Raw genomic sequence first — 27,296 nt, 5'->3', positions numbered from 1 at the left:
TAAAGGAGGGAAATTTCAAATACCCACATGGTTCTTTCCACCTAAAAGAGTTTAAATAACATCATTTTGCATAATAGTTGCTAATTAATTAATTGCTATTTTTGTTTTATTTATGCAGCATCTTTCTTCTGAGCTTTTTTTCATCACTGTTCATAGTTATCAGTATCTTTTTCTTTTTTAATTTTTTTTCAAGATTTTATTTATTCATGAGAGACCCTCAGAGAGAGAGGCAGAGACTCAGGCAGAGGGAGAAGCAGTCTCCATGCAGGGTGCCTGACGTGGGATTTGATCGTGGGACTAGATCCAGGGACTCCAGGATCACACCCCAGGCCAAAGGCAGGTGCCAAACCACTGAGCCACCCGGGGATCCCCTAGTTATCAGTATCTTAATAGGTAGACGATAGTGGACAGAATTATCATTTTCCCTTTTATAGACAGAGAAACAGAAATAGTTTTAGAAATAAGATCACTCAAAAAAAAAAAAAAAGAAGAAGAAGAAGAAGATCACTCATTAAGATAGCAAGAGAAAAAGATTGGATTCTTTGTCCCATGCAATGCTCTTTTAAAACTACCTTTCTAATTCTTTAGGTCTTCATATTATTTGTTAATAAATTTAAGTAGCTGAGAAAGTCAAGACAAACAGCCCTGGCTAGAACTACAGATAATTTCCTGCAGAGTGCTATGAACTTCAATCCTACGGCATAACACATCCAAACTATTTTAGTCCTGGATGTCTCCCAAGGGTCTGGTGACAATCATATCAAATTGAGGATCCACAGTGCAGTAAGGACCACACTAAACACACATGCACTCATTTATACTTGGAATTTTTAAATCTTTTTTTTTTTTAATTTTTATTTATTTATGATAGTCACAGAGAGAGAGAGAGGCAGAGACATAGGCAGAGGGAGAAGCAGGCTCCATGCACCGGGAGCCTGATGTGGGACTCGATCCCGGGTCTCCAGGATCGCGCCCTGGGCCAAAGGCAGGCGCCAAACCGCTGCGCCACCCAGGGATCCCTATACTTGGAATTTTTAGATAAGATTTTTGCCTTTTCTCAACCTCCTAATGTTTAAATCCTACTTATCCTTTCAAAACCATGAGCAAATGCTACCTCCTTCAGGAAGGCTCTCTTAATCCTCCCACCCCCTTCTCCTTAATCCCTCAGGGCTAAAAGGAATCTCTCTTCTAAATTCCCAGGAGTACTTTATTGGTATCTTTTATCCCACTTAACATATTTTATTCTATAATGTAATATTTTACGTATTTAAATTCTGCTATTAGTCTGCAAGTTCATCAGGTTAGGATCCATAGTAGATAGTAAGACTTCAATAAAGGGACAGATAAAAAAAAAAAAAAAGGGACAGATAGTACAGGAATAAAAATAAAATGCGCATTTCCACATGGGAAATTACCAAAGAAAATACATGCACTCTTGAAAAGGTATTAGAGGGCTGGATAACAGTACAGCGCTACAAAATAGTTAATGTTATACATGCTAATGAATTAGAAACAGAAATTTCATCTGAAGCACTGGGTTTACCAAGTATTGGCAGTGTTATCAGAAGGACTGATCTGCAAATGGCTATCTTTTGCATATGTAACAGGATTCAAACTCCTTTCCGTGGCTAACAATGATGTATGATCTGTATGATCTGGCCTCAGGCCTACCTCTCCAACCGCATTCCCTGTTCCTCTGCCATGCAAAGTTCCTGTCCAACCATCCAAGCTCTTTTTTTGCCTTGAGGCTTTTGCCTTGGGCCATTCTGCTACCTGGAACACAGTGTTGCCATTCTCCTTTCTATCTACCAACTACCTCATGCTCTTAGACTGGTTCATTATTCAAATCTTATCTTAAAAGACCCATTAGGCATTTCTACCTTAAAATAAGTCACCCTAGGCTTACCAGCTATTATTCCCTACTGAACACTATTTCTTCCTTTATCACATTTTGTATTTTTTGTTTCTTAGCTTGTCTATTATTTGTCTGCTCCATCAGATCCTATGACATGAGAGCAAGAACTACATCTATGCAGTTATCAATGTAGACCTAATACCTGGTATATAGCAGGGTATCAATTCATTTGTTTTATTGAATAATGAAAAATGCCAATTAAATGAATTTAAAATAAAGTATACAGAGGCGCCTGGCTAGCTCCGTGGGTAGAGCATGCAAATCAGCCTGAGGGTCATGAGGTCAAACCTCATGTTGGGCAGGGAAACTACTTAATAAATAAATAAACAAGTAAATAAAATAAAACTGAAGTGTATACATTGACTTCAGTGTCTTAATAAGCTTCAACTTCAAATACTGTAAAGTTAGTTCAAATTCCAGTTACTTCTTATGACCTGTGCAGGCTTGAGCAATTTACTTAAATCCTTTAAATCTCAATTTCTTCAAGAAGAAAAAGGACTAAAATTAGTGTCAACTTCTTAGATATATAAGAACTGAATGACAAAGAACTGAATATTTCTCCCTCCCTACTTAGCTATTAAGCACTCAATAAATGCTTGATATTATCATGCATATAAGAATTTCTTTGGTCTCCCATTGGTTATTTGTTCTTTTCCTGGCATCATTTGCCTCACTTAAAGCAACACTTCTATGTTAATGAGGTTATTTTTTGCTTTGTTTTGTTTGGTTTTATAACAACTTTATTAAGGTATAATTGACATGCGTAAACTACGTTGAGGTTGTCTTTTAAATGTCATCTGGGGGTACCTCTGGGTGGCTCAGTCAGTTTAAGGCTCAGGTCATGATCCCAGGGTCCTGGGATTGAGCCCCACATCTGGCCAGGAAGGGCTCCCTGCTCCACAGGGAGCCTGCTTCTCCCTATGCCTCCCTCTCCCCTTGTCTGCCATGCCCCCCTGCTTGTGCTGGCTCTGTGTCTAATTAATTAATTAATTTGATTAAATAAATGTCATCTTGGCCTAAAGAGTCTTCTACAACAGGTGATAAGGAATGCTGATCAGCAACATTATGTATAACTGTCCATGCTATGTGAATACAGGTGTGCCCCAGTTGGGGAATTCTTTAGGAATTACTATGTTTAAATTTATTGAACAAATATTTCATGGGCACCAGCTTGTATCAGGCAGTGTTCTAGAGATCGGGAATGTATCAGTGAATAAAATGGACAAAAATCTCTGCTTTCTGGTAGTTTACATTCTAGTATTATTTCTTATAATACGAAAGGATTTATGATTTTAGGAAATTTGTAAATTTTTTCAAAAAGAAATTATTTTTAAATAGCCATTCACCATGCTTAAAAATCAAGGCTATAGATTCATCTATCACAAAAAGTGAGTACATCTCTAATAAAGACCACCTCTATAATAGGCTTAAAGTGTCCCCAGCAGGATCTCATAGTCATATCCAAGTCATAGCTGTTTCATTACTTTGCAGGTTATTCCGTGAGACAATTCCTGGCTGCAACTTCTCTACTTCCGAAGCTAGCAGTGACAAAAATCAGCTTTCCATCTTTCAAATTTGCGAAGTCCCAGGTCTGAATATAACATGAGGAAATAAATGCTTAGAGAAAAACACGGAAGATGATATAAAGAAAGGAGGGAGGTTTTCACTTGGCTTCAGAATTCCATCAAGTCAAAAAGTATGTGCTTGTTCAATTCTGTTATTTCTCTAGAGTCTGGATAGTGTTTTATCAAACTGTTGGTTGCAACTCATTAGCGGGCCATGAAATCAATTTTGTGGGTCGTGACTAGCATTTTTTTTCCCAGAATAAGAAAAAAAATCATAGTACAACACATAGTGTGAATCTTGTTTTATGAAACGTGTGTCTCACATGTGTATGTGTCTTGTTACATGTATTTATATACTGAATCTTATATTTCCTATCATGAGTCAAAGATATAAATACCATAGAACCTTCACATGTCCAAGAGGAGTAAGAGGGAGAGGGTAACTCATAGGTGCAAAAAAGAAAATAAGAAATGCAAAAAAGAAAATAAGCTGAGTTTTACAAATCAAATAAAGTTCAATATTAAAACTTCTCCAAAATGTTAATCAGCTTATAGATTTTTATTTTAAGCCTCTGAGGGGACAGTGGGGAGAAGCATTATGACCAGATATACTCACTTTATTTTTTAATACTTTATTTATTTATTCATGAGAGACAGAGAGAGGCAGAGACATAGGCAGAGGGAGAAGTAAGGCTCGTCACAGGGAGCCTGACATGGGATTGGATCCCCAAACTGGGATCACACCCTGATCCAAAGGCAGACGCTCAACCACTGAGCAACCCAAGGGTCTCCAGATATACTCACTTAAAAAAAAAAAGATTTTATTTATTTATTCATAGAGACGGGGGGAGCAGGGGGAGGAGCAGAGACACAGGCAGAGGGAGAAGCAGGCTCCATGCAGGGAGCCCGACGCGGACTCGATCCCCCGTCTCCAGGATCACACCCCCGGCTGCAGGCGGTGCTAAACCGCTGCACCACCGGGGCTGCCCTATACTCACTTTTAATTCAGAAAATTGATCATTTAAAATAAACCTTTTTTTAAAAAACTTCTCTCTGTAAGACATAAAATGTTGTATTCATAAATAAAACTAAGGATATGCTGAATTTATCTTTAGATTCAACTTCTAGCCTTAAAGTACTGTAATCACCATTAACATTTAGCAATCCATGGTCCTCCATCCCCTCACTAAGAGTGTTGATCCCTCCTTCCTTTGTAAAATAATATGTGAATACCTATGGCAAGGATGAGCTTTATGGTAAAACAAAAAAGCAAAACAAAACAAAACAAAAAAATGTTCATACCTAACTGTTGGTAAATTCTGGTTTCCCAATCACAGATTTTAATTCTTAGCTGAAAATTATTTGTAGTGCCATATAAATATTATTTGAAATAGGAGCTCTTATATCAGGAAAGTCATTTCTTAGGATATCAATTCACATCCTTTGAATGTTATTTATTTACATGACTTTAAAAGCAATTAAGACATTTAGGGAACACATTAAACCCCAGATTAATGTGCATTTTTCTCTTGGACTATCTATCATTCAAAGGCTTACCCCTACCCTTTTCCACCCAGGGAGATAAATGTTTCAGAACCAGAGAGGCATATTTCCTTTCTGTCTGTTTCCTTAGAATTCATTTAAACATGCTTATTGAAATTTCCTGTCATGCAATATTTTAGAAAGATTCCCCAAATATATACAGCTTGCAGACTGTAAATATTGAATGACAAGATTGCTACCAAGTTTTCTTCCTTAGGCAAACAATACCACAGTCAAAATCCCCTATATAAACAATTCCAGTCGGTATGTAAATTAGATTAACATAATAAAAGAGTAAGTATAGCTGTTTTCCTCTAAGTCTTTTAAACAAATAGAGGTGAATATTCAAAAACTGTAAATGCCCTGGGGGCATGACAGCTTTTTGTCAGTTGTCAATACTGATCTATAAGAGGACAAGAGGACTGTTGGTCTCCAAAATTAAGTATCACTTTCTCTAAACAACATCCAAATCAGAGGACAAAGAAAACATTTTCCTCTCCAAGGCAGAGTGTTCAAAAAAATTTGAATTCCTAAGTAATCTCACAAGTTAAACTGATAAGACTATCAGAGACACAAATTTCATGGCTTTTTTCTTTAAAGATTTTATTTATTTATTCCTGAGAGACATAGGCAGAGGGAGAAGCAGGCTCCTGCAAGGAGCCCAAAGCAGGACTCCATCCCAGACCCCAGCATCACGCCCTGAGCCAAAGGCAGACACTCAACCACTGAGCCATCCAGGCATCTCTCATTTCATGGCTTTTTTGAGACCAATTTCCTATTCTTAAGAAGGAAAGACATATCAAAACTAAATATGACTCTCTATAAACAGCTGCAAAATCAGGACACTAAATGTAAAGTCATCTAAGCTAATACACAAAGATTCATTTCCTTAGGCTTCAACAGAACTCTCTAGGCCATGATTTGGCATAAAATATTCTACAAAAAAAAAAAGAAGGATAAATATCAGAAGTAGTCGCCACCCTTTGAGCAGCCTCACAGGTGAAGGGTGAGTGAGACGGTCTCAGGCTGAAATTTTACTCCTATTTAGCTACCTAAAGGGTGGCAAAGTAATCAGGTCTCCGGGGAACCAGCTAATTTAATAGGGTGGAACTAGTTAAAAAAATTAGAATTTTGATCTTGTTTTAAACTTCCGGGGTTTTATCTCCTTTGTATTAAATGAAAATAAACATTTCTATATTGATTATTTTAAATTTACAGTATTGGCTCCCATAAGAATTAGAAGCCTTAACCACAGTTTTCTGTTCATATATCTATATAAGTAGATATATGAAACCCATTAGTTTAATACCAAGAGCTAGTAAATTTTCTTTTATAAGAATTCCTTTCATTCCTGCTTAGTGGTTAAAACATAGACTTTGGAATCATATAGACTTGAGCTGAATGCTTGACTATTTTCTAGTTCAAGCAACCATGAGCAAGTTGCTTAATCTAATCTATCAATTAAAAAATGGGAATATTAATCAGTATCTACTAGACAGGGTTGTTATGGATATCGAATAGAACAATGTATAAAAAAAAGTGGTAGCTCAAAGAAGACAGAAAAGAAATGACCTCCACAGGAGGAAGAAAGGGGAGGGAAAAACAGGATAAGGAAAAGGGAAAGGGAAAGAAAAGAAGAAAGAGGTAGGGGGAAACAGGAAAGGGGGAAGGGCAAAGAAAGCAGAAAGAGAGATATCCATTGTAATAAATTTCAATGGATACTGTATGATACCATACTGTACTTGGATACTGTATGATACCATACTGTACTTGGCAAACATAAACACATAACCCTGTTTGTGTCTCATTCTCCACCATTTTCCTCCAGCCTTCACCTGAGCAATCAGCCCCCCAAAAACAAACAAACAAATAAACAAAAAAAAAACATACAATCATGCTGACTGAGTTTCACTTTAAATTCATGACAACAGGGGCACCTGGGGCATCTGGGTGGCTCAGTGATCAAAGGATCCTGGGACTGAATCCCACACCATGCTCCCTGCAGGGAGCCTGCTTCTCCCTCTGCCTTTGTCTCTGCCTCTTTCTGCATCTCTCATGAATAAATAAATAAAATATTTATAAATAAATAAATACATAAATAAATACATAAATTTATGACTACAATTGGCAACTAGTTTAAAAATAAAGGAAAAATTTCTTTTCTGGCATTGATTAATTCAGTTGCTCAATTACAACAAAGAACCTAAGTGCTTTCCATCTTTTTCCTCTGCTAGCCTCAAGGCCAAAAGATGACAACTGCAAGTATGATATGCAGACCTAACAATGTCTATAGCAGAAAAGGAACTCTTTCTTCCCCAGAGATCCTTGTCAGTAAAGAAAACCCTTCCTAGAAACGCAGAACAACGTTCCCCTTCTTTCTCACTGGACAAATGGTATCACTTGACCATGTCTTTATTAGTCTCTGGCAGGGTGAATGAAACAATCATAGCTGGATTAAATCAATCAAGTTTCACCCCCATGAAGCTGGAATGGGATTTTCATTAATACACATAGCTATAAGGATGACAGGAGATACCTGCGGAATCATACTTGCAGAAGAGAATTATATTGGCAGAAAACACCAGATTGGACAAAAAGGGACATAAACAGTACAAAATGAAAAGAGGTATTTGGATCTTCCAAACTTCCACAAGCAAGAAGCTGACTAAGAAAACTACTGAGCTGGAAACATGTGCCATCTTTCACAAGACAGGAAAAATTTGGAGGATAGAAATAACCCAGAAGGTGGAGACAAGATCATGGAAACTTGGGATCCCTGGGTGGCTCAGCAGTTTGGCACCTGCCTTTGGCCCAGGGTGTGATCCTGGAGTCCAGGGATGGAGTCCCATGTCGGGCTCCCTGAGTGGAGCCTGCTTCTCCCTCTGCCTGTGTCTCTGCCTCTCTCTCTCTCTCTGTGTCTTTCATTAATAAATAAATCAAAAAAAAAAAAAAAAAGATCATGGAGACTTATTCTCAGGCATTGAGCTCTAATCACAGAATGCCAACCTGTGCATAACTGGATTTCAGAATTGCTATCAACCACTAACTCTTATGTGATTCCCTTATTGTACCTTTTTGAATAAGAGTGTATAACAGTTACCTTATGCTATCCTCCATTACATGTTGGGTGTGCGCAAAAGAAGATAATTTGTCTGTTTAGTTCACAGGTCTTCAGATCAAGAACTGCACTTAAGGAGCTATACTTTTGGACCTACATCTGAGAAGTCTTATCTATACCTGAACTTGATTTCTATGATGAGATTCTGAACTTTGAGGTGATGGTGTAATGAAATGAGACTTTTGGGAACCTTAGGAGGAAGTGAGTACATTTTGTATGCAGGAGCAACATGGATCCTAGGGGACCACAAAGTGGACTGGGGTAGCCAGCCACCAAGATGGTCTCTACCGATCCCCACCTTCTGGTATTCATATTCTTATATAGTACACTCCTACATTGTATTGGGTTGTTCTGTGTGACCAATAGACTCAGCAGAAGTGATAGCATAGGATGAGGCTAGGTCACAAAAGATATTGTGGTTTCTGCCTTGCTTTCTCTCTCGATCTGGGGAGCCACCTGCCACATCATAAGGACACATAAATACTCCTGTGGAGAGGCCTACATGGCAAGGAACTAAACTCTCCTACAAACAGCACATGTGAGTGAACACTAATCAAGGCTTCAGATGAATGTAGCCCAGTCAACAGCTTATCTGCAGGTTCATGGGGGATTCTGAGCAAGAACCACCAAGCCATGCCCCATATGAATCCCTGATCCACAGAAACAGTGAGAAAATAAGTATTTGCTTTTTTTTTTTTAAGATTTTATTTATTTATTCATGAGAGACACTGAGAGAGAGGCAGAGACACACAGGCAGAGTAAAAAGCAGGCTCTACGCAGGGAGCCTGATGCAGGACTCAATCCCGGGACTCCAGAACCATGCCTTGGGCCGAAGGCAGACCCTAAACCGCTGAGCCACCCAGGGATCCCCAAGTATTTGTTATTATAAGATGCTGAATTTGAAGATAACGCAGTAATAGATAATAATTAGGCAGCCTGAGTGGTCCAGCGGTTTGGCGCCACCTTCAGCCTGGGGTATGATCCTGGAGACCAGGGATCCAGTCCCACGTCAGGCTCCCTGCATGAAGCCTGCTTCTCCCTCTGCTTGTGTCTCTGCCTCTCTGCCTGTCATGAATAAATAAATAAAATCTTCGAAAAGAAAAAGATAATAATTAGAGGTAGTTATTATAAATTCTGTATCCATTTTTTCCTAAGACTGTCTGTTCTGAGAAGCTCTCAAAATCAGTTATCAAAAAAGTACTGGAAGGGTATCTGGTTGGTTCAGTTGGTAGAGCAAGTAACTCTTGATCTTGAGGTCATGAGTTTGAGCCCCACCTTAGGTGTAGAGTGTACCTTTAAAAAATTAAGTTAAATTAAAATTTAAAGGTACTATGGACCCTTCTGAAAGAAAATAACACAAAATGGTTGGAAAAAAATCTTCACTTGCCACAAAAGAGAAAAAAAAATAAAATATCAAAGTAATGACTAGACATTAAAGATCTCTGTTCTTTGTTCATCTTCTATTATTCAAATAATTAATATTAAAGGTATAGAAGTATTGGGGGACCGGGGTGGCTCAGTTGGTTCAGCTTCTGACTCTTTATTTCAGCCATGGTCATGATCTCAGGGTTGTGGGATTGAGCCCTGCGCCAGGCTCCAGGCTCACTGCAGTCAGCTTGCTCCTCTTCTTCTGTTCTTCCCCGACACCCCCCCCCCACTTGTGCTGTCCTTCTCTCATAAATAAATAAATAAATAAATAAAATCCTTTTTAAAAAGTATATAAATATGGGATCCCTGGGTGGCGCAGCGGTTTAGCGCCTGCCTTTGGCCCAGGGCGCGATTCTGGGGTCCCGGGATCGAATCCCACGTCGGGCTCCCGGTGCATGGAGCCTGCTTCTCCCTCTGCCTGTGTCTCTGCCTCTCTCTCTCTCTCTCCTCTGTGTGACTATCATAAATAAATAAATAAAAATTAAAAAAAATTTTTAAAGTATATAAATATTTAATCAGTATGTCCCACTGAAAGGTTTAATTCAGTTGTGAGTGCCAGTGAGAAAGTTATTGGGGATGAGGAAGGAATAGAAGGGGTAGGTGAAAAGAAAGATGATATTACAGAACAGTACAGTGTAGTAGTTAAGAGCATGGGCTCTGAAGGCACACTGCATGGGTTCAAATTCTGGTTGAGTAACTTTCTTCATTTGTAAAATGGGAATAATTATGTCCCCTCCCCCACCCTCCCTCATAAGATTATTGTAAGGAATAAATACATGTAAATTGCATATGAGAGCATGTAGCACCTAGCAAGTACTTAATAAATCACTTTTATTATCCTGAGAATGTGGATGGGATGAAAATGTATAGACATATTCACAAAGAAGATTCAGTCACAGTCTTACTTAGCAGATTATGCTGCTTCAATTTCCCTTCAGAACACTTCAGGAGACTGGAAAGAGAAGCCCTGATCCAACTGGGAGGCAATTAAAACTATAGTAAGTGGCACCTCTGTTTGTTTTCAGCACTTTTTTATATACATCAGTAGAAAACCTGATGGGCACTTGACTATGCTCCAGGTTTTGAAAACTATGTCTACTATGTACAGAGTGACCAAATAATTTGTTATCCAAACTGGGACACTTCTAAGAACAAAACAAGCCCTAGATATATTTGAAAAGTAGGCTTAAACTGGAACCGTTCAGGTCAAGTAGCAATGGACATTTGGTCACTGTGACTACAGCACAAGTGCAAAGAAAGAGGCAATACACATGAAATCAAACAGTATTTTGCGACTATGCACAAAAATGAAGAAACGGTATCTACTCTTTTTTTTTCTTTTTTGTTAAGATTTAATTTATTCATGAGAGACACAGAGAAAGAGGCAGAGACATAGGCAGAGGGAGAACCAGGTTCCCTGGGGGAGCTGGATGCAAGACTCAATCCCAGGACCCCGGGATCATGCCCTGAGCCAAAGGCAGAGGCTCAACCACTTAGCCACGTAGGCATCCCTGGTGTCTACTACTGATAATTGTCTTGCCAGAATTTGAAAAGCCAATCTACTTATATTGAAATAATTCCTATCAGACATTGCCAAACCCTTATAATAATATCTATATAACAATTATTCAGAGGGGTGCCTGAGTGGCTCAGTTGATTGAGCATCTGGCACTTGGTTTCAGCTCAGGTCATGGTCTCAGGGTTGAGATCAAGCCTCACATCAAGCTCTATGCTCAGATATATGCTTGATATTCTCTCTCCTTCTCTCCTCCGCTCAGGCTCTCTCTCTCTCTCTCTCTCTCAGATAAATAAATAAATAAAATCTTTAAGAAAAATTACCCATAATAAAAATACATCTCAGAAACTCTTGGCCTTGTTGACTACACTTATCTTCTCAAAAGTTCCTCTTGCTTGCTTTCTGTGGTGGTACTCCTCCTGATTTATGCTTGATTTTTTTTCACTTTTCTTTTATGGGCTCTTCTTCCTTTTCCCATCTCTGAAATTTCCTTGGCTTTCTCATCCCACACACTCCCATTTGCTTTGCAGAGCTTACACACTTTCATTGCTTGAACTATCACACTTGAATGCTGATGACTACCAAATCTTTATTTGTAGTCTTGATTTCTCTCTTAGGTTCTGGACCTGAGTGGTCCAATACCATATCCATTAGCCACATGTGGCTAGGGAGCACTTGAAATGTGGCTAGTGCAAACTGAGATGTCTATAAGAATAAAATACACACCATATTTCAAAGACTTAGAAAAAAATGAATGGAAAATATCTCAAATTTTTTCATATACATGTTGAAATGACAACATTTTTAGCAATACTGAGCTAAATAAAATGTATCGTTAAAATCAATTTATCTATTTGTTTACTTTTTATTTATTTTTTTTCTTTTAAGATTTTAATTATTCATGAGAGAGAGAGAGGCAGAGACACAGGCAGAGGGAGAAGCAGGCTCCACGCAGGGAACCCGACATGGGACTCGATCCCGGTTCTCCAGGATCACACCCCGGGCTGAGGGCAGCACTAAACCGCTGAGCCAACCAGGCTGCCCTGTTTACTTTTTAAAATGTAGTTATTAAACATTTTAAAGTACATACATACTTCACATTTATAGCTCACACTATATAACTATTAGACAGCACTGCTCTAAACTCTTATCTTCTACTAATTATCTCTGGTCAGAAGTTCTACCAGCACCTCCAATTCAGTATGTGAAAAACTAAACTCATCTTCTCCTTTCAGTCCATTTTCCACAATGATGACAAGAGTGATATTGCTAAAATACATATCCAGTCACATCATTTCCCTGCTCAAAATTCTACAATAGTCACTTTCAGGATAAAGATAATAATAATCTAAACCTCTCAATTGCTACCTTCAAGGGCTTACAATGTCTGCCTCTCTTACCCTTACAATTGAAAATTCCTAGAAGGCTGGGACTATGCCTTTCAATCAGAAAACAGGAAAAGGCATTTCAAAGATAGAACTCATTAAATAAAATGTTTTTAATATGTGTTAAAGTGTTTTGGGTATATTTAATCCTTACAACAACCACATAGGGAAGGTATTATTATTCTCATTTTACAGATGAGGAAATAAGAAATTAGCTCAAAGTCACACAACTGGTATATAATGGAGTTCATGATGTGTCCTGAGAATAATAATATAGTCTCATGGAGCTGGAGCGTGGAGTACAAATGAAACTAGAAGGTAAGTTGGAGCCAGATCATGGCACACCTAAAACTTTCCTGAAGAGTTGCATTTTCTTCTATAAACAATGAGGGTTTTCTTAAAATCAGAGAGTGATTGTCATGCTCTGATATTTAAGGATATAACTTGAGTAGTCATGGGGATGACTAAAAGCAAGAGACTAGAGAATGTTCCTCCATCTGTATTCTCCCAACATTTCCTCCAGACATTAAAAATTTTTATTTAGGAGTTACCATGAACTCTTTCTCCCTTATTATTTTTTTAAGGTTTTATTTATTTATGTGAGACAGAAAGAGAAAGAGAGGCAGAGGGAGAAGTAGGCTCCTGCAAGGAGCCAGGTGCAGGACTCGATCCCAGACCCCAGGATCACGCCTTGAACCAAAGGCAGAGGTTCAAGTGCTGAGTCACCCAGGCGTCTCCTCTTTCTCTTTTATTGATCAGACCCTTAGTCCTTCCAATGTTACCTCCTGAATCCTTCTCCAATTCATCCCCTCTCTCCAATCCCACTGCCAATTATTTGAACCACATCTTCATCACTTTTAGGATAACTGAAATAGCCCTTCTACCTTCACTCTTACTCCATCTAGTATACCCTTTACATGCCCTTAAATAGATTGTTCCAACATTTTACTCTGATCATGCCAATCGTTAAGTTGAAACCCATCAGTGACTCCTTATCATCTGCAGGCTCTTTAGCACAATATTCAGGAATCTTCATGATTTTCCCTTTTCTAGCTCTCTAATATCAACTCCAGCCACTCCCCCACCTCCTACTTCAGTCATATTAAACTATACGCTGCTCCTTATGTGTCCTCTGTGTCTTTGCTCATGCTGTGTTCTCTGCCTAGAACTCTGTTCCTCTTTTCATCCACCTAATAGCAGTTATCATTATTCAAGACAGCTCAAGCATTATTTCCTTTGGGAAACTTTCTTATACTCCTTGTCTTTTCCAGACAGAGTTAGGTAAGTCTACTCTGCACTCCTGCAACATTCTACAAGTATTTATAATTTATCACATTATATTTTAACTATGGATTTTCTTGAATAAGTCACCCATCAGAGTGGGGCTGTGCCTTACTGATTCCTTCATTTAACCAATATATATGGAGCATGACTTCCCCTTCCCCACCTTCACCATCACCCCCCAACCTTCACCCCACTCCCCACCCAAGGAATGTTTAGCTGGGCGCCAGTGATACAATAGTGAGCAAAACAGAAGAAAATCCCTGACCTTGTGGAGTTAACATTGTAAAAGTGGAGCCTACCTTATTTACCCCTGCAGTTCCAGTGCCCAGCCCCTGATGAACTAATAGGATACGGTTAGAAAAGTGGATGGGCCTACCAGCCAGTCTTTTCAATAGTCTCTCCCTGTCAGGCTCTTCCGCCGGATCTTTTCCTTTTATCTATGTTCCCTTTTAATTTTCTCTCATGTGTTCATCAAAGCACGTCCATGTAATCCAAAACGAGCCATACTGGACCTGGACTAAATTTCTAAGCAAAGTTCTATTTTTATTCTATATCTTTTCTTTCTTCCTGTTTTCTTGTCACACACTATTCCCCATTTCCCTTGAGACCAAGTACCCTCCATCCAACTACAGTACCAAGTACCCACTATCTAGAAGTAGTTAGGCATCGTAGTATCCCAAAGTATCCCAGGTCCTAATTTACTCCTCCCTAATTTTCTGCAATGCCCCTGAAGTCAGAACTAGCTGCTCAGTAATATCTTCTGTATTGGAAAGCTTCACATTTTCTCATTTCCCATCCACTGAGACCTCTTAAATGCTCTACCTCTACCATTAGTACCTATCACCCTGGAATCTTGAATTTAATTATTTTCCTCGCTAGCATTTTCCAGAGTCTAGAACTGTTCAACACAGTATTAATAAATGAGTAAATGAGGGGCACCTGGATGGCTCAGTTAGTTAACCATCTGCCTTAGATTCAGGTCATGATCCCAGAGTCCTAGGATTGGGCCTGCATCCGCTCCCTGCTTAGCGGGGAGTCTGCTTCTCCCTCTGCCCCTCTCCTCTGCTCATGCTCTCTCTCTCTCAAATAAATAAGTAAAATCTTAAAAAAGAAAAATGAGTAAATGAATAAACATACATTTATTTATACTGTTAAATATAGTTAATACTCAAACAACACTGGGGTTAGGAGCACCCACCTCAAAGCCATTGAAAATTTGGGTATAACTTCTGACATACCCAAAACTTAACTACTAACAGTCTCCTGTTGACAGGAGACCTACTTACCAATAATATAAACAGTCAATAAACATCTATTTTGTATTATGTATTATATATTATATTCTTACAATAAAGTAAGCTAGAAAAAAGAAAATGTTATTAAGAAAATCATAAGGAAGGGATGTCTGGGTGGTTTGGTCAGTTAAGTGTCTGTCTTTGGCTCCAGCTCCAGTAGTGATTCCAGGATCCTGGGATGGAGCCCCCATGTCCCCTGCTCAGTGGGGGGTCTGCTTCTCCCTCTCCCTCTGCCTCAGCTGCCCTGCTGTTGGTCTCTCTATTTCTCTCCCTCTCTCTCTCTCAAATAAAATCTTTAGCAATTTTTTAAAAATATTTATTTATTTATGATAGAGAGAGAGAAGGGGAGAGAGGCAGAGACATGGGCAGAGGGAGAAGCAAGCTCCATGCCTGGAGCCGGATGCGGGACTCGATCCCGAGACTTCAGGATTGTGCCCTGGGCCAAAGGCAGGCGCCAAACCGCTGAGCCACCCAGGGATCCCAGCAATTTTTTTTTCTAAAGATTTTATTTATTTATTCATGAGCGACACACAGAGAGAGGCAGGCAGCGACATAGGCAGAGGGAGAAGCAGGCTCCATGTGGGACTTGATCCTGGTCTCCAGGATCACACCCTGGGCTGAAGGCAGATGCTCAACTGCTGAGCCACCCAGGTATCCCTCAAATAAAATCTTTTAAAAAAAAAATCATAAGGAAGAGAAAACACATTTATAGTACTGTATGGAAAAAAAAATGTGCCTATTCGTGGACCCGTGCAATTCAAAGCCTGTTGTTCCCGGTCAACTGTATATCCTCTCTCCCTAAATTCAGCTGTATGACTTCCATCCTTCTCCTCTACATTGTAGAGAGATCTACAAAAAGAGGCTACCGGAAGTACCCACTGTGGACCAAAGGTTATGAAAGTTGCTTCTTTAAAAGTGCTAGAATGGGAATTTAAATTTTAAAAGTGTGTTTCCATATCCCAGGTCGTGTCACATCTGAATGTGTACTCTTAATATGTGGCTTTTTGCATTGTTTGTAAATTCAGCTGACCTGAGTGAATGAGGTATGTATCAGAATGGTGTTTCTACAGGACATCTATCTAAGTGGGTCCTTTCTCCAGGATGTAACTGAGCCAGCCAATGGCATGGTGTTCTTGAGATTTTTGTCAAGAAAAGACAGGGCTGGAACTCGGCAGCCAACATCCAAGTCCGATTTAAGTACCCTGTGGAGCATGTATTTGAGAGCAGGGAGGAGAGGGGATTTCTGCATGAATACCAAAAAAAACAAAAAAACAAACCCATAAACTTTCTAAAGGGCACGGTTGTAAGAGGTCTTCCAGGTCACCTGGATTCTCTGGGCCATGCATAAGAAGGAAATGGACCCCCGATACTCCCCGCAGAGAACCCTTCCCCTGGGACAGACGGATTCGCCAGACTCCCCTCCCCCCACGGACTGCACCTCTGCGCAGTGTGCATGCAGGCGCGGCGGCAGCGACTGCTCCCAGAGCCAGCCCTCTCAACCTCTCCTCTCCCAGCCAAACTCCAGAGATGTCCAAGATTCTTAGGCAGGGGTTTTCCAATCTGCCCCTGAGGCAAGGCGGGCGGGCCCGGGCTGCGATGTCGAGAATTCGATGTCCGAGCGACCTCCTCGCAGGAGTGGATCGAGTTAAATATAACCGCGCGAATGGAATGGCGCTAAAAATAAGGCAACAGCTGGCGCGTCCACAGCCCTGTCCCGGGAAGGAGGGCGGGGGACTGAGGGGTCCTGCGCCTGAAGGGCTCCCCCTCCACACACTCCCCTCCCCCACCCCCTCAGCGACCCGGGGCCGGAAGGCAGCGGCGTCCGCAGGGCCGGGCCCGGAAGGCCAGCGAGGTGGGCGCGAGCTGCTCTGGGCCCGAGACGCCTCCACCTGCGGGCGTCCCAGGGACTGGACTCCGGGGCCGCTCGGTGGCCTCAGCGACAACTTTACTGAGGAACCGCAAACCCCGGGCGAACTTGCCTGGACGTGACAAGGTGGAAAGGCTGGCGCTGAGCTCACGCCCGCCCCGCCGCCAGAGGGAGCTGAGTGCGAGAGGCGGGAGCCGGACCCTCCTCGCCCGGGACGCAGCCGCAGGGGCACCTGAGGGGGGCGGCCTCGCGCGCGCAGACACGCGCGACTCCCGCGGCGAGCGGCGCTTTCCCACAAGCCCCCGGCGGCGCGCGCCCCTCGGCCCTGCGCGCCCGCCGGCGTCAGCGCCCCGACCATCCAGGCAACGATTGAAACGTTTCCAACACGGGCTATTTATTCGCTCCCAATAAATCGATCGGCAGTGATTAAAAAAAAATCGATAGGGCCTGGGTGGGCGAGTCGCTCGCGGGGAGACCAAGGTGTTTCCGCCCTGCTCCCGGGGCGGGCGCGGGCCTGGGAGAGGCGGGTCCCGCCCGGACCACACCCGAGGGCTGGTCACCTGGGCGCGCGGGCCCCGGGCGGCGAGGGGCGCGCGCCCGCCGCCTGCTTTCCCCGGGCCCCTGTTGCCTCGCGGTCTGGCGCGCGGGGCAGGCGGGGGCCGCCGGGGACCGCCGGGGACCGCCGGCGGCCGCAGCGCCGCTCCGAGGCTTTTGTTGCTCCACGGCGGGCTGAATGGGGGTTTTGTAAAGTGGGACAGATAAAAACGAGCAGCATCATATTGTTTGACAGAATGATCCCATATGATGAAGTGCCGGCTCCGAAGGGGGTGAAAATGGTGAATTCCTAAAAACCCAGCCCTGGGCTCCTCCGCAAGCTGCCTCCGTAGCCTGGAGGGACCCAGCCGTCAGCCCGGCCCGGCCGCATCGCTCCAAACCGTGTCGGAGACACTGGAGCTTTCAATGCCAAGTCATTTCTAAGCCCCGATCCTGCCCAGGACCTTTCTCCTCGCGGATGAAAAGAACAATTTTCGAGAGAAAGGCTCGTTTTGATTAAATCTGACATGCTGCTGATAACTCCATGCTAATGTGAAATAATTAACATAATAGCCATAATTAAAAGCACGCTAACAATGCCATAAATTTATCACACAATTTTACTAGCTTTCTGCCCCTAACTGCTCTCTCATCGTTAATTAAACGTGTTGCCTTTTACAGAATGGATGTTTATACATTTCCAATATAAATAAATTCGAAACCATCCTCTCTCTCTCTCTCTCTCTCTCTCTCCTTCTCCTCTCCCTTTGGTCTTTCGCCATTTATACGCACTTCTTGGCATGGGCCCGGAGTGGCGGACACCTTGAAAATAAATGAAGTTTTAAGATGAAAATCCAAACCAGAACGTTAAATTAGCCTCCCCCCCCCCACCCCCCGTTCTTTCTCACCCCGAAGAGATCTGGAGACATACACAATTGTGGCTGGTGGGAAGTGAGCTTAAAAATCCCACCCACTTGGAAATAGAAATAATCTGGGTGGGTTGGGGACCTGGGTATCATCTCAGCCTGTCCCATCTTGCTCGGTGGTGGCCTTCCAGGTACAGGCTGATAATAGTTTAACAAATCTCGAAGATTGTCGAGAAGGAGCTGACTTTGGTTCTTGGGGGGGCGGGGGGGAGGCTAGAGGGGAAGAGAAAGGAGGGGGTATTTTCCAAATGGGCTCCACCTACGTTTGGTTTCCTCTGCAAGAGAGAGAGGGAGGCTGCTCTCGGTGGAGGATGCTCCCCTCACTGCGCAGAACCTGGCCCTGTCTCCCCGGATTATAAGAAAAGTGCACCCGCGCACGGGCATGATTCTGTCTCATTTCGGACCAACGGTTTATCCAAGCCATTGGCACATACTCCGACGCAAAGGAGGATTAAGAAGGCCCTTGGGTGTTCTTGGGCCTGGCAAGGGGGTAGGTGGGCTATTCCTGCCTCCCACACGCTCTGACCGTGCCCCTCCTCCCATGTTGACCACTTAGGAATCCAAATTGAGCTGTAATTAACTTCGTCTTCTCCGTCATAAATTGTTCCATCCCCTTCTCCCCCATCCCATCTCACCCCCACCCCACCCCCACAACACACTAAATCTCCCCTCCCCCAAGACGTCTCAATTTCCTTCTTATCGATCCGGGACTCCACTTTCCTTGTTACCTATTGCTAGAAACTCGGTCCCCTCCACCACCACCACCACCACCACCACCGCGCCCTCCGCGGCTCCTGTCCAGGTACCATGGACTGTGCCGGCCTCGGGAGAAAGAGGGAGACTCATTCCCTTCTCCTTGGGCTGAAACGTTTCAAACATTTGAACAGGTGAGACAGCTGGATGCCATCTTCTTTAAATCCCTCCTGGGAAGTTTGCTTGTTGTGACCCCAAGTAGTTACTCTCACTCATAATAATATTGTGTACTCGTTCTGCTTCTATCTTCCCCAGTAAGCCCTCTGCGACTTAGAATATATTTACCCACATTTCTCTCCCCCTCCTAATATTTGTTCCTCTATCACATTTTTCTACCCCCCCTCCACCCCCCACCCCCCCCCCCCCCACTAAATGTGTCACTTTTTCTTTGTAGCCGTCTCGCATCTTCCTTCAGTCTCGCTCTGTTCTAAAGTTTGGCGGTATCTGACGATTTGTGGGCTCTTCGCTTCAAACTGCAATTACGGGGCAAACAGGGTTTACTTGGCCCAGACTCCAGTGCGCCTCGGGCAGGTCCCTGCACCGCTAGGAGTCCCGGCCCTTCCGCCCCGGCGGCATCCCGCCGCGGGAACCGCGGGAACCTTCCGGCCTCCCACCTGGGCCGGCGCTTGGCCTCCTTCCGGCCCCGGGAGGCTGCGCTGGTCCTACCGGCCGCCCGGAAGGAGGAGGACGCGGGCAGGTCCCCCGGTGGAGAGCGGTCGCGGGAAAAATCGCTGCCTCCGCTGGAAATCGATATTAAGCGGTTGGGCCGGCGCCGGCGACGGACGTCGGGGCCGCAGCCAGTAGGTCCTGCACGTCTCATCATTTAGCTAATCGAGTCGAAAAGTTTCTGTAAGGGCCAGACCCGGCATCAGATGGTAACACTGATTGAACAAGAGATTAGCACAATAGATCTCTAACCGAGGGGAAGCGTTGCTTTTCACGCTACGCGCCGTAATTAATGGTATGAATCAATTAATTTGACTTTTATTGTGTCGAATGAAAAAAGCGCAACAAATGGAACTGGCGGCTGGGAGTTGTTCACTCCGCACCCCTTCCCCCAGGGGGGTTCCACTGAGACACGGGGATGGGGACGGATCAGGCCAGGTCTTGGCCGAGGGAGGGCGAGGCAGCGACCAGCAGCGCCGAGGGAGTCCTGAGAGCCAGCCCTGGCGGGCAGCAGAATCAAAATTAGGCTCATTTGGAGGCTACTTTAAAAAGACTGCCGAGGGCAGCCCCTGGAGTCGCTACACTCCCGCGCGCCCACGTACACACACGCACACACATAGGGCACGCGGCCACGCGGGTCCAGCCTCTTCCGCAGCGATGGGGCTCGCGGACCCCGGCGGCCCACTGGAGCTGGACAACCGAAGCTGGGGAAAAAGTAATTTCTGAATTTTAAATTTCGTTTGTTTTTGTTTGTTTGTTTGTTTGTTTGTTTTTGTCCTTCGACCTTCCTTTTGTAATTATTGGGTTGCTCGGAGAGTTGCAGCCCCCACCTCTGCAGCCGGGTGCAGGGGTGGGCTGCCAGCGCCGCTCGGGGTTGGTTTCTCGGAGGGCTGTCTAGATGACATTGCAAACGGTTTTCGGACCTGCGGGGCCACAAAAAAGGTGCAGCTTCGGAGATCAACTCAGAGATGCATTTTAGGGTCAGGTACAACCGGGGATCATTTAGATACAAAGAAAAAAACTTTGGAGTTTCGCAGGTATCTCAGGATGGATAGAGATACCCTGCCGCCTCCCTCCTACCCCCCCCCCCCCATCCTCAGCACAAACCAGGAACTTTCTGCAAAATGGAGATCCAATGGGTTAGTGTTATAACCAGGAAATTATCTAATGGAGATGAAAGTCAATCTGTGTGTCTCACTGCCTATAATCAAGTTACTTTACGGATTTGGGGCGAGGGTGTGTGTAGGCCAAGGACTGATGGGATCGTAGGTGAGAGAGACACAGATTGAGGGAATCAGAAACACCACCTGTCCAGCAAGAATTAAATCGGTTTCCCAGCGTCTTCTGTAAATACTTCACCAATATTTCCCCTCGGACCTCTCTCGTGTTCTCCTTCTTCTGGTGAGGCCGGTATTCTCCTCCCAGGACTCGGCGGACAGACAGGGCTTGGGTTCAAGGGGCCCGCCAACGCCCGGCAGGCGCTTGCAGGTCGCTCCGAGGCGGCCTAAAACTTCAGGAGCAGAGAGGTGGCGCATCGCGGACTTACCCGGTCACCAACACTACTCCGAGGTGCGAGGTCCAAGCGCACGGGCGATGTCACGCACCCACGGTCTGTCTGCGATCCCCCCCCCACCCCCAATCCCAGTTAAATCCCCGTAGCCTTTCCTACCGCCAGTGATTTTCCTTGCCAAGGAAACGGTGTGAACTAGCCGCGTCCTCGCCTCCTCCATCCGCTCTGCGACTGGTTTCGCGGAAGTTAAGTCTTGGAGGATTCACCTAAGCCTCAAGAGAAGAGAATCCACGTTAGTTAACAGCGACTGAGAGCCTAGCCCACCCGCGTACCCGAGGCCGCCCCCCCGCTCCCCAGAGGCTGGGCCCCGCGGCCGGGGAAGGGCCACCACCAGCTCCCGGCGCGGTCCTGCGGCCCCAGCCGGAGCGCGGCGTCCATCGTAGAGGCCGGGAAGCCTCTTCTCCGCTCCACTCGACTTACCCAGGCCGCTGAGTCCCGGTTCCTTCCCCAGCGCCTCATTTCCGACTTTTTCACATGCTAAGTCGTTTAACAACTCCCAGCAGCTAGTTACGGCCTCTTATTTATAGGTTCCCTGTTATTTTACGTCGTTTTTATTTCTCACCGCAACTATTCTAATAGATTAATCAATAACTATTTTCTGACCTTCGGGAACCCCAGCTGATGCTGTTGTGGCCGCGCGGGGGAGGGACATATACATATATATAAATAACACGCCCACATCGAGCGGGGAAAGCGAAGGCAGGACCCGGGTGCTTTGGCTTTGGGGGACAGGGAACTTGTCCCCTCAGTAGGTGTCTCCGCAGAAAAAGCACTGAGGCGGGAGTGGGGGGAGGTTCTGAAGCCTAATCAGCAAAACGGAGCCGGGTGCGCCGCCCTTATTGGAGAGCTAAAAAGAATCAAACCCCCAAAACAAAACAAGAGACTACTAAGTTTTCTTTAAAAAGGGGGTGGGGGGGGATGGGAATCTCCTTCTCTGTTGCCCAGTCCCAGCCTAAGGAGTGCTGGCAAAGGGGGAGGGGGGAAGGGAGAGGGGGCAGGGAGGGCCGAGCGGCGAGAGCTGCCGGGTCCCGCGGATCTCCCGAGCCCACGCCCTCACTCGCTCACACCCACCCTCCGGCACTCACACCCATGGGCTCCCCGGAGACCCGCGCGGGGCTCCAGCCTAGGCTGGGGTCCCAGGGCGGGCCCGCGGGATGCTGGCGCACCGCGCGGCGCCGAGTTGCGCGTCCCTCGTCCCTTTGTTGACAATTCCCCGAACCAACTTGAGTTTGGCCGGCTCCGCCGCGGCCCTGACGTCACGCGCGGTCACGTGGCCCCGCCTCCCGCTGGATCTTTAAGTAGAAAGTAATCTATCAGGCCAGTCCTTAAAACGGGACTTTCGACTACGGGGGCTCGGCGTCCCTGACACCCCCTCCCCCCCCCGCCCCTGCCCGCGCCCTCCCGAGCTGCTCGGCGCCCGGCGTCCCGCGCCCGTCCGCACCGCTGTTGCTCTCCGCGCCCCGGCCAGAGGCCGAGGAAGGCGGGCGAAGTGAGGGGGCGGGGGGCGCGGCGTGGACCAGCCGCCGCGGCCGGGAGCGGCATCGAGCGCCTAGTACCGAGCGCCAGGGACGGCCGGAGTTTGAGGAGCGCGGCCGCGGGGGGCGGACGCCAGCGCCCGCGGCGCGCGATGCCGGGCTGCCGAGTGTGAGCTCAGCCGGGAGGGCCCCGAACCACCTACGTCCCCCTCCCCTCTCCCAGCCTCCCATCTTTCGGGAGCACCCCAGACCCCCTTCCCCGGAGCTCGGCGGCAGCCCCTGACGACTCCCGTCGCCCGCCGCCGCCACCAACCCCGAGGAGGGATGACCCTCTCCGGCGGCGGCAGCGCCAGCGACATGTCCGGCCAGACGGTGCTGACGGCCGAGGACGTGGACATCGATGTGGTGGGCGAGGGCGACGACGGGCTGGAGGAGAAAGACAGCGACGCGGGCTGCGACAGCCCCGTGGGGCCGCCGGAGCTGCGCCTGGACGAGGCGGACGAGGTGACGCCGGCGGCACCCCTCCACGGGCAGCCCCAGCCGCCGCACCAGCAGCCCCTGGCGCTGCCCAAAGAGGCGACCGGAGCCGGGGCTGGGCCAGGGGGCGAGGCGGGCGCTCCCGAAGCTGACGGCTGCAAGGGCGGCGTGGGCGGCGAGGAGGGCGGCGGGAGCGGCGGCGGCGGGCCGGGCGCGGGCGGCGGCGCGGCGGGCGGCCTGGCCCCCAGCAAGCCCAAGAACAGCCTGGTGAAGCCGCCCTACTCCTACATCGCGCTCATCACTATGGCCATCCTGCAGAGCCCGCAGAAGAAGCTGACCCTGAGCGGCATCTGCGAGTTCATTAGCAACCGCTTCCCCTACTACCGGGAGAAGTTCCCCGCCTGGCAGAACAGCATCCGCCACAACCTCTCGCTCAACGACTGCTTCGTCAAGATCCCCCGCGAGCCGGGCAACCCGGGCAAGGGCAACTACTGGACCCTGGACCCGCAGTCCGAGGACATGTTCGACAACGGCAGCTTCCTGCGGCGCCGGAAACGCTTCAAGCGCCACCAGCAGGAGCACCTGCGCGAGCAGACGGCGCTCATGATGCAGAGCTTCGGCGCTTACAGCCTGGCGGCGGCTGCGGGCGCCGCGGGGCCCTACGGCCGCCCCTACGGCCTGCACCCCGCGGCCGCGGCCGGCGCCTACTCCCACCCGGCGGCCGCGGCGGCCGCGGCGGCGGCGGCGGCGCTCCAGTACCCGTACGCGTTGCCGCCGGTGGCCCCCGTGCTGCCGCCCGCGGTGCCGCTGCTGCCCTCGGGCGAGCTGGGCCGCAAAGCGGCCGCCTTCGGCTCGCAGCTCGGCCCGGGCCTGCAGCTGCAGCTGAATAGCCTGGGCGCCGCCGCGGCCGCCGCGGGCACGGCGGGCGCTGCGGGCACCACGGCGTCGCTGATCAAGTCCGAGCCGAGCGCCCGGCCGTCGTTCAGCATCGAAAACATCATCGGCGGGGGCCCCGCGGCGCCCGGGGGCTCGGCAGCGGGCGCTGGGGGCGCCGGGGTAACTGGGGGCGCTGGGGGCGCTGGGGGCGGCAGCGCGGCGCAGTCCTTCCTCCGGCCGCCCGGGACCGTGCAGTCCGCGGCGCTCATGGCCACGCACCAGCCGCTGTCGCTGAGCCGGACGACGGCCACCATCGCGCCCATCCTGAGCGTGCCGCTCTCTGGACAGTTCCTGCAGCCCGCAGCCTCGGCCGCCGCCGCCGCCGCCGCCGCCGCGCAAGCAAAGTGGCCGGCTCAATAGGGACGCGCCGATGGCCGGGACCGCGGGCCGGGCGGCGGCCCGCGGCGGCCGCTGCACTCCTGGTCTGCGCGCCCCGCCCCGGGCCCGGCCCCCCTGCCCAATCCCGGACTCTGCCTCTCCTCCATTTCCTCCCCCCCCTCCCCGACCCCTCAACACCGACCTTCGGCGGCCTCCACCCCTTCGCGCACACCTAGGCTGGCGGAGCAAACTCGCCGCCCGCCCGCCCGCCCGCCGGGAATAGCTTTCCGTACAGGTAAAACCGAAAACTGAATTTTCCAAAAAATGTACCCCGACGGCTCCTGCCCTCAGTACCGTGGGGCTGGGAGGGAAATTCTTTGTACATATTTGTATAAAAATTATTGACTTTCCTTTTGGGGTTCTTATTTTTTTAAGAAAAAAAATTCAGTAGATTTAGAGCTCTGAACTTTCATTTTTTTTGAAGGTTCACTCTCCGCAGTTTTATGTGAGAAAAAAAAATGTATAGAGACGTTGGGAGATTTTAAATATAAAAAATTTTCAAAAGGCGAAAAGTGTCATTCTATTATAAAAGTCTGTTTATATATGAATGAATATATATGGTATTCTAAATGTTATTCCATCGTGTTGTACACAACTTTGTAAATAAATTTTTAAAATGTTCTCCCTAGTGGTTTTTTTAGATGTCTGAGGTAAACGACAATATTTTAATATGGTATTTGTATTTTTATCTTTACCAGAAATTCGAGGAGTTTCAAGTAATGACCCTTTCAAACTTAGCTATGCATAATTTGAATGTATGAAAAATTTAATTGGAGAAAGGAAAGAATGCCTAGTTTATATCGTATTAACGTTTTTCTTTTAGTTTTCACATAAAATTGGAATGTGGGTGATGATCTCGTTCATACCAATCCATTAAGTCTGAATGATCAGGTATTTCTATAGATAAAATAAGCTGCCATTTTTAAAAAAAACCAACCTAAGTGTGAACAACAGAACAGAATGATCTTTTGATTTTTTTTTTTAATACCAGACTTTTGTCTTTCATAATGAGTTCTTGGTCATTTCAATTACCCTTTCTAAGGAATGTAAATTACAAACATGCCCCATTTTAGCATTCAAATCTTAATTTCAAAAATTTATTAATTTTCATTAAGTGGAAGTGGCAAATAAACAGTTTTTTTTAATGTATGTGACGGCAGTTTAATTTCTGCAGTGTAACTGTATTACCTATATTAACCTGATCAATAAGAGTTCTTATTCTATCACAATACTTTGAAAATATTTCCTTTCCCTTTCCTATGGCAATAAATCTACAACATAATTTTGATTCCTGAAGGATTCCTATAAATGCCTCTTCTCCAACCCGCAGGGTTTCGAAAGGCCAAGGAATAGTGTGGCCTTAACAGTCTTAAAAAACAGGTGCACATCCCCCGTCCCCCCCTTTATTCCCCTCTTTTTAAAACTTTTTTAAGAGAGTAAACCATAGTCTAGGTTAGTGGGAAGTGAGAGATCATAGGGCAGGAATGGGGAGATGTCCTCGTAGATCGGCTGTTGCAACCTCAAAAGTATTAATGTAGAAATGAAACATCTAGAAGAAGGCCGTTTCCCATCACCACCAACTACTCCTCAAACGGCATCAATTCTAATTATTTTGTAATTAATTTAGCTGTTAAATTACTTATGCGAAATCGCTTTCCAAAACTGGAACGGCTAGCAGTGCTGTCAGCTCGGCCCTACGCGCGTCCTGCTTGCAAAACACGGCTAGTCCCTGCCGATGGCGTCAGCCTCGGCTCTTGGTCTTGGAGATGCCTTCCGGCTTCGGATCCGAGCCTTATTTCTCTGCTGTCGGCGTGAGCTAGGGAGTCGCTTTGAAAGACACGTCCTCGAAAATACCGAATCTGTTTTCCTGGTAAACAGTAAACATTATTGTGTCCTGAGTAAACATTCCTCTTGGATCAGGGTCCTAAAATAAAACAGGCTGCCGGGGGTGAGATAGTTTAACTTGATAAACAAGAACCTGATAATCAACCGCGGCCGAACGGGAGCAACAGTAACCTTCACGGAGAAGAGATTATGGACCACACAGTCTCCGGGCGGGTCCCTTCTAATCTCCTTTTACAAGGAAAACTAAACGGATCTAAATTTGTTTGTGTGTTGCAGCTATAAAAGTAACAAGTTGTTTCACAGTTGTGTCTGGCTAATCGGTTTTTACACAAACAGCAAATGGTACATGATTGCAAACACATAGAGGTTATTTCTAATTTTAGCTGACACCCCTGGGAAAAGGGAAAGGCAGGGCTTCTTGAATTCACTTTTAGCCTCAAGAAGCTGCTGATCCAAGGCTTCTAAATGACATTGGATAACAGAGGCCTCATTCCATCCCTGATCCTTTGTTACTTATAAAATTACTCGCTCATATTTCCACGCATAGCAGCAATACCGGCCGAGCCTGAGCTCGCAGCTTGACACTCGGCCACAAGCCGCCGCTTGAGATCCGCAGGGCTTTTTCCAGAGATGCATTAGGCGGCAGGGAGTAGAGGAGGAATCTGCCGGCAACTTTCCTTCTAGCCGCTTCTCAACCTTGAACTAGAGCCTGGACATGGTCCCCTTCCTTTATTTCCTGGAGAATAGGAGACTCCCAGATGCAGACCCCAAACTGGACAGCGGCTGTTTAAAGTGCTGGCAGATGTGTGGGCTATAGACCT

The 27,296-nt window shown here is 46.5% G+C and overlaps 1 protein-coding gene and 1 long non-coding RNA gene across 2 annotated transcripts in view; both read left to right on the top strand.

The window, feature by feature from the left end:
- The window catches only part of LOC112647616 (uncharacterized), a 32,358-nt gene extending 23,966 nt beyond the window's left edge, over positions 1–8,392 (top strand). Inside the window, exons 3-4 of the long non-coding RNA XR_003128383.3 lie at positions 3,407–3,611; positions 8,183–8,392. This is a non-coding gene — a long non-coding RNA (uncharacterized LOC112647616). The remainder of the gene's footprint in view (positions 1–3,406; positions 3,612–8,182) is intronic.
- A 14,549-nt stretch (positions 8,393–22,941) lies between these two features.
- On the top strand, positions 22,942–24,612 carry FOXD3 (forkhead box D3). Its single transcript, XM_025428783.3, has one exon. The coding sequence runs from the start codon at positions 23,164–23,166 to the stop codon at positions 24,610–24,612; it is 1,449 nt and encodes a 482-aa protein (XP_025284568.1). The 5' UTR covers positions 22,942–23,163.
- Positions 24,613–27,296: the final 2,684 nt, after the last annotated feature.

The sequence above is a fragment of the Canis lupus genome, chromosome 5, assembly GCF_003254725.2.
Source record: "Canis lupus dingo isolate Sandy chromosome 5, ASM325472v2, whole genome shotgun sequence".
In the NCBI taxonomy this organism is placed as follows: Eukaryota; Metazoa; Chordata; class Mammalia; order Carnivora; family Canidae; genus Canis; species Canis lupus.
Note: the sequence above shows the minus strand (reverse complement) of the source record. Positions and strands in the feature narration are given on the sequence as shown.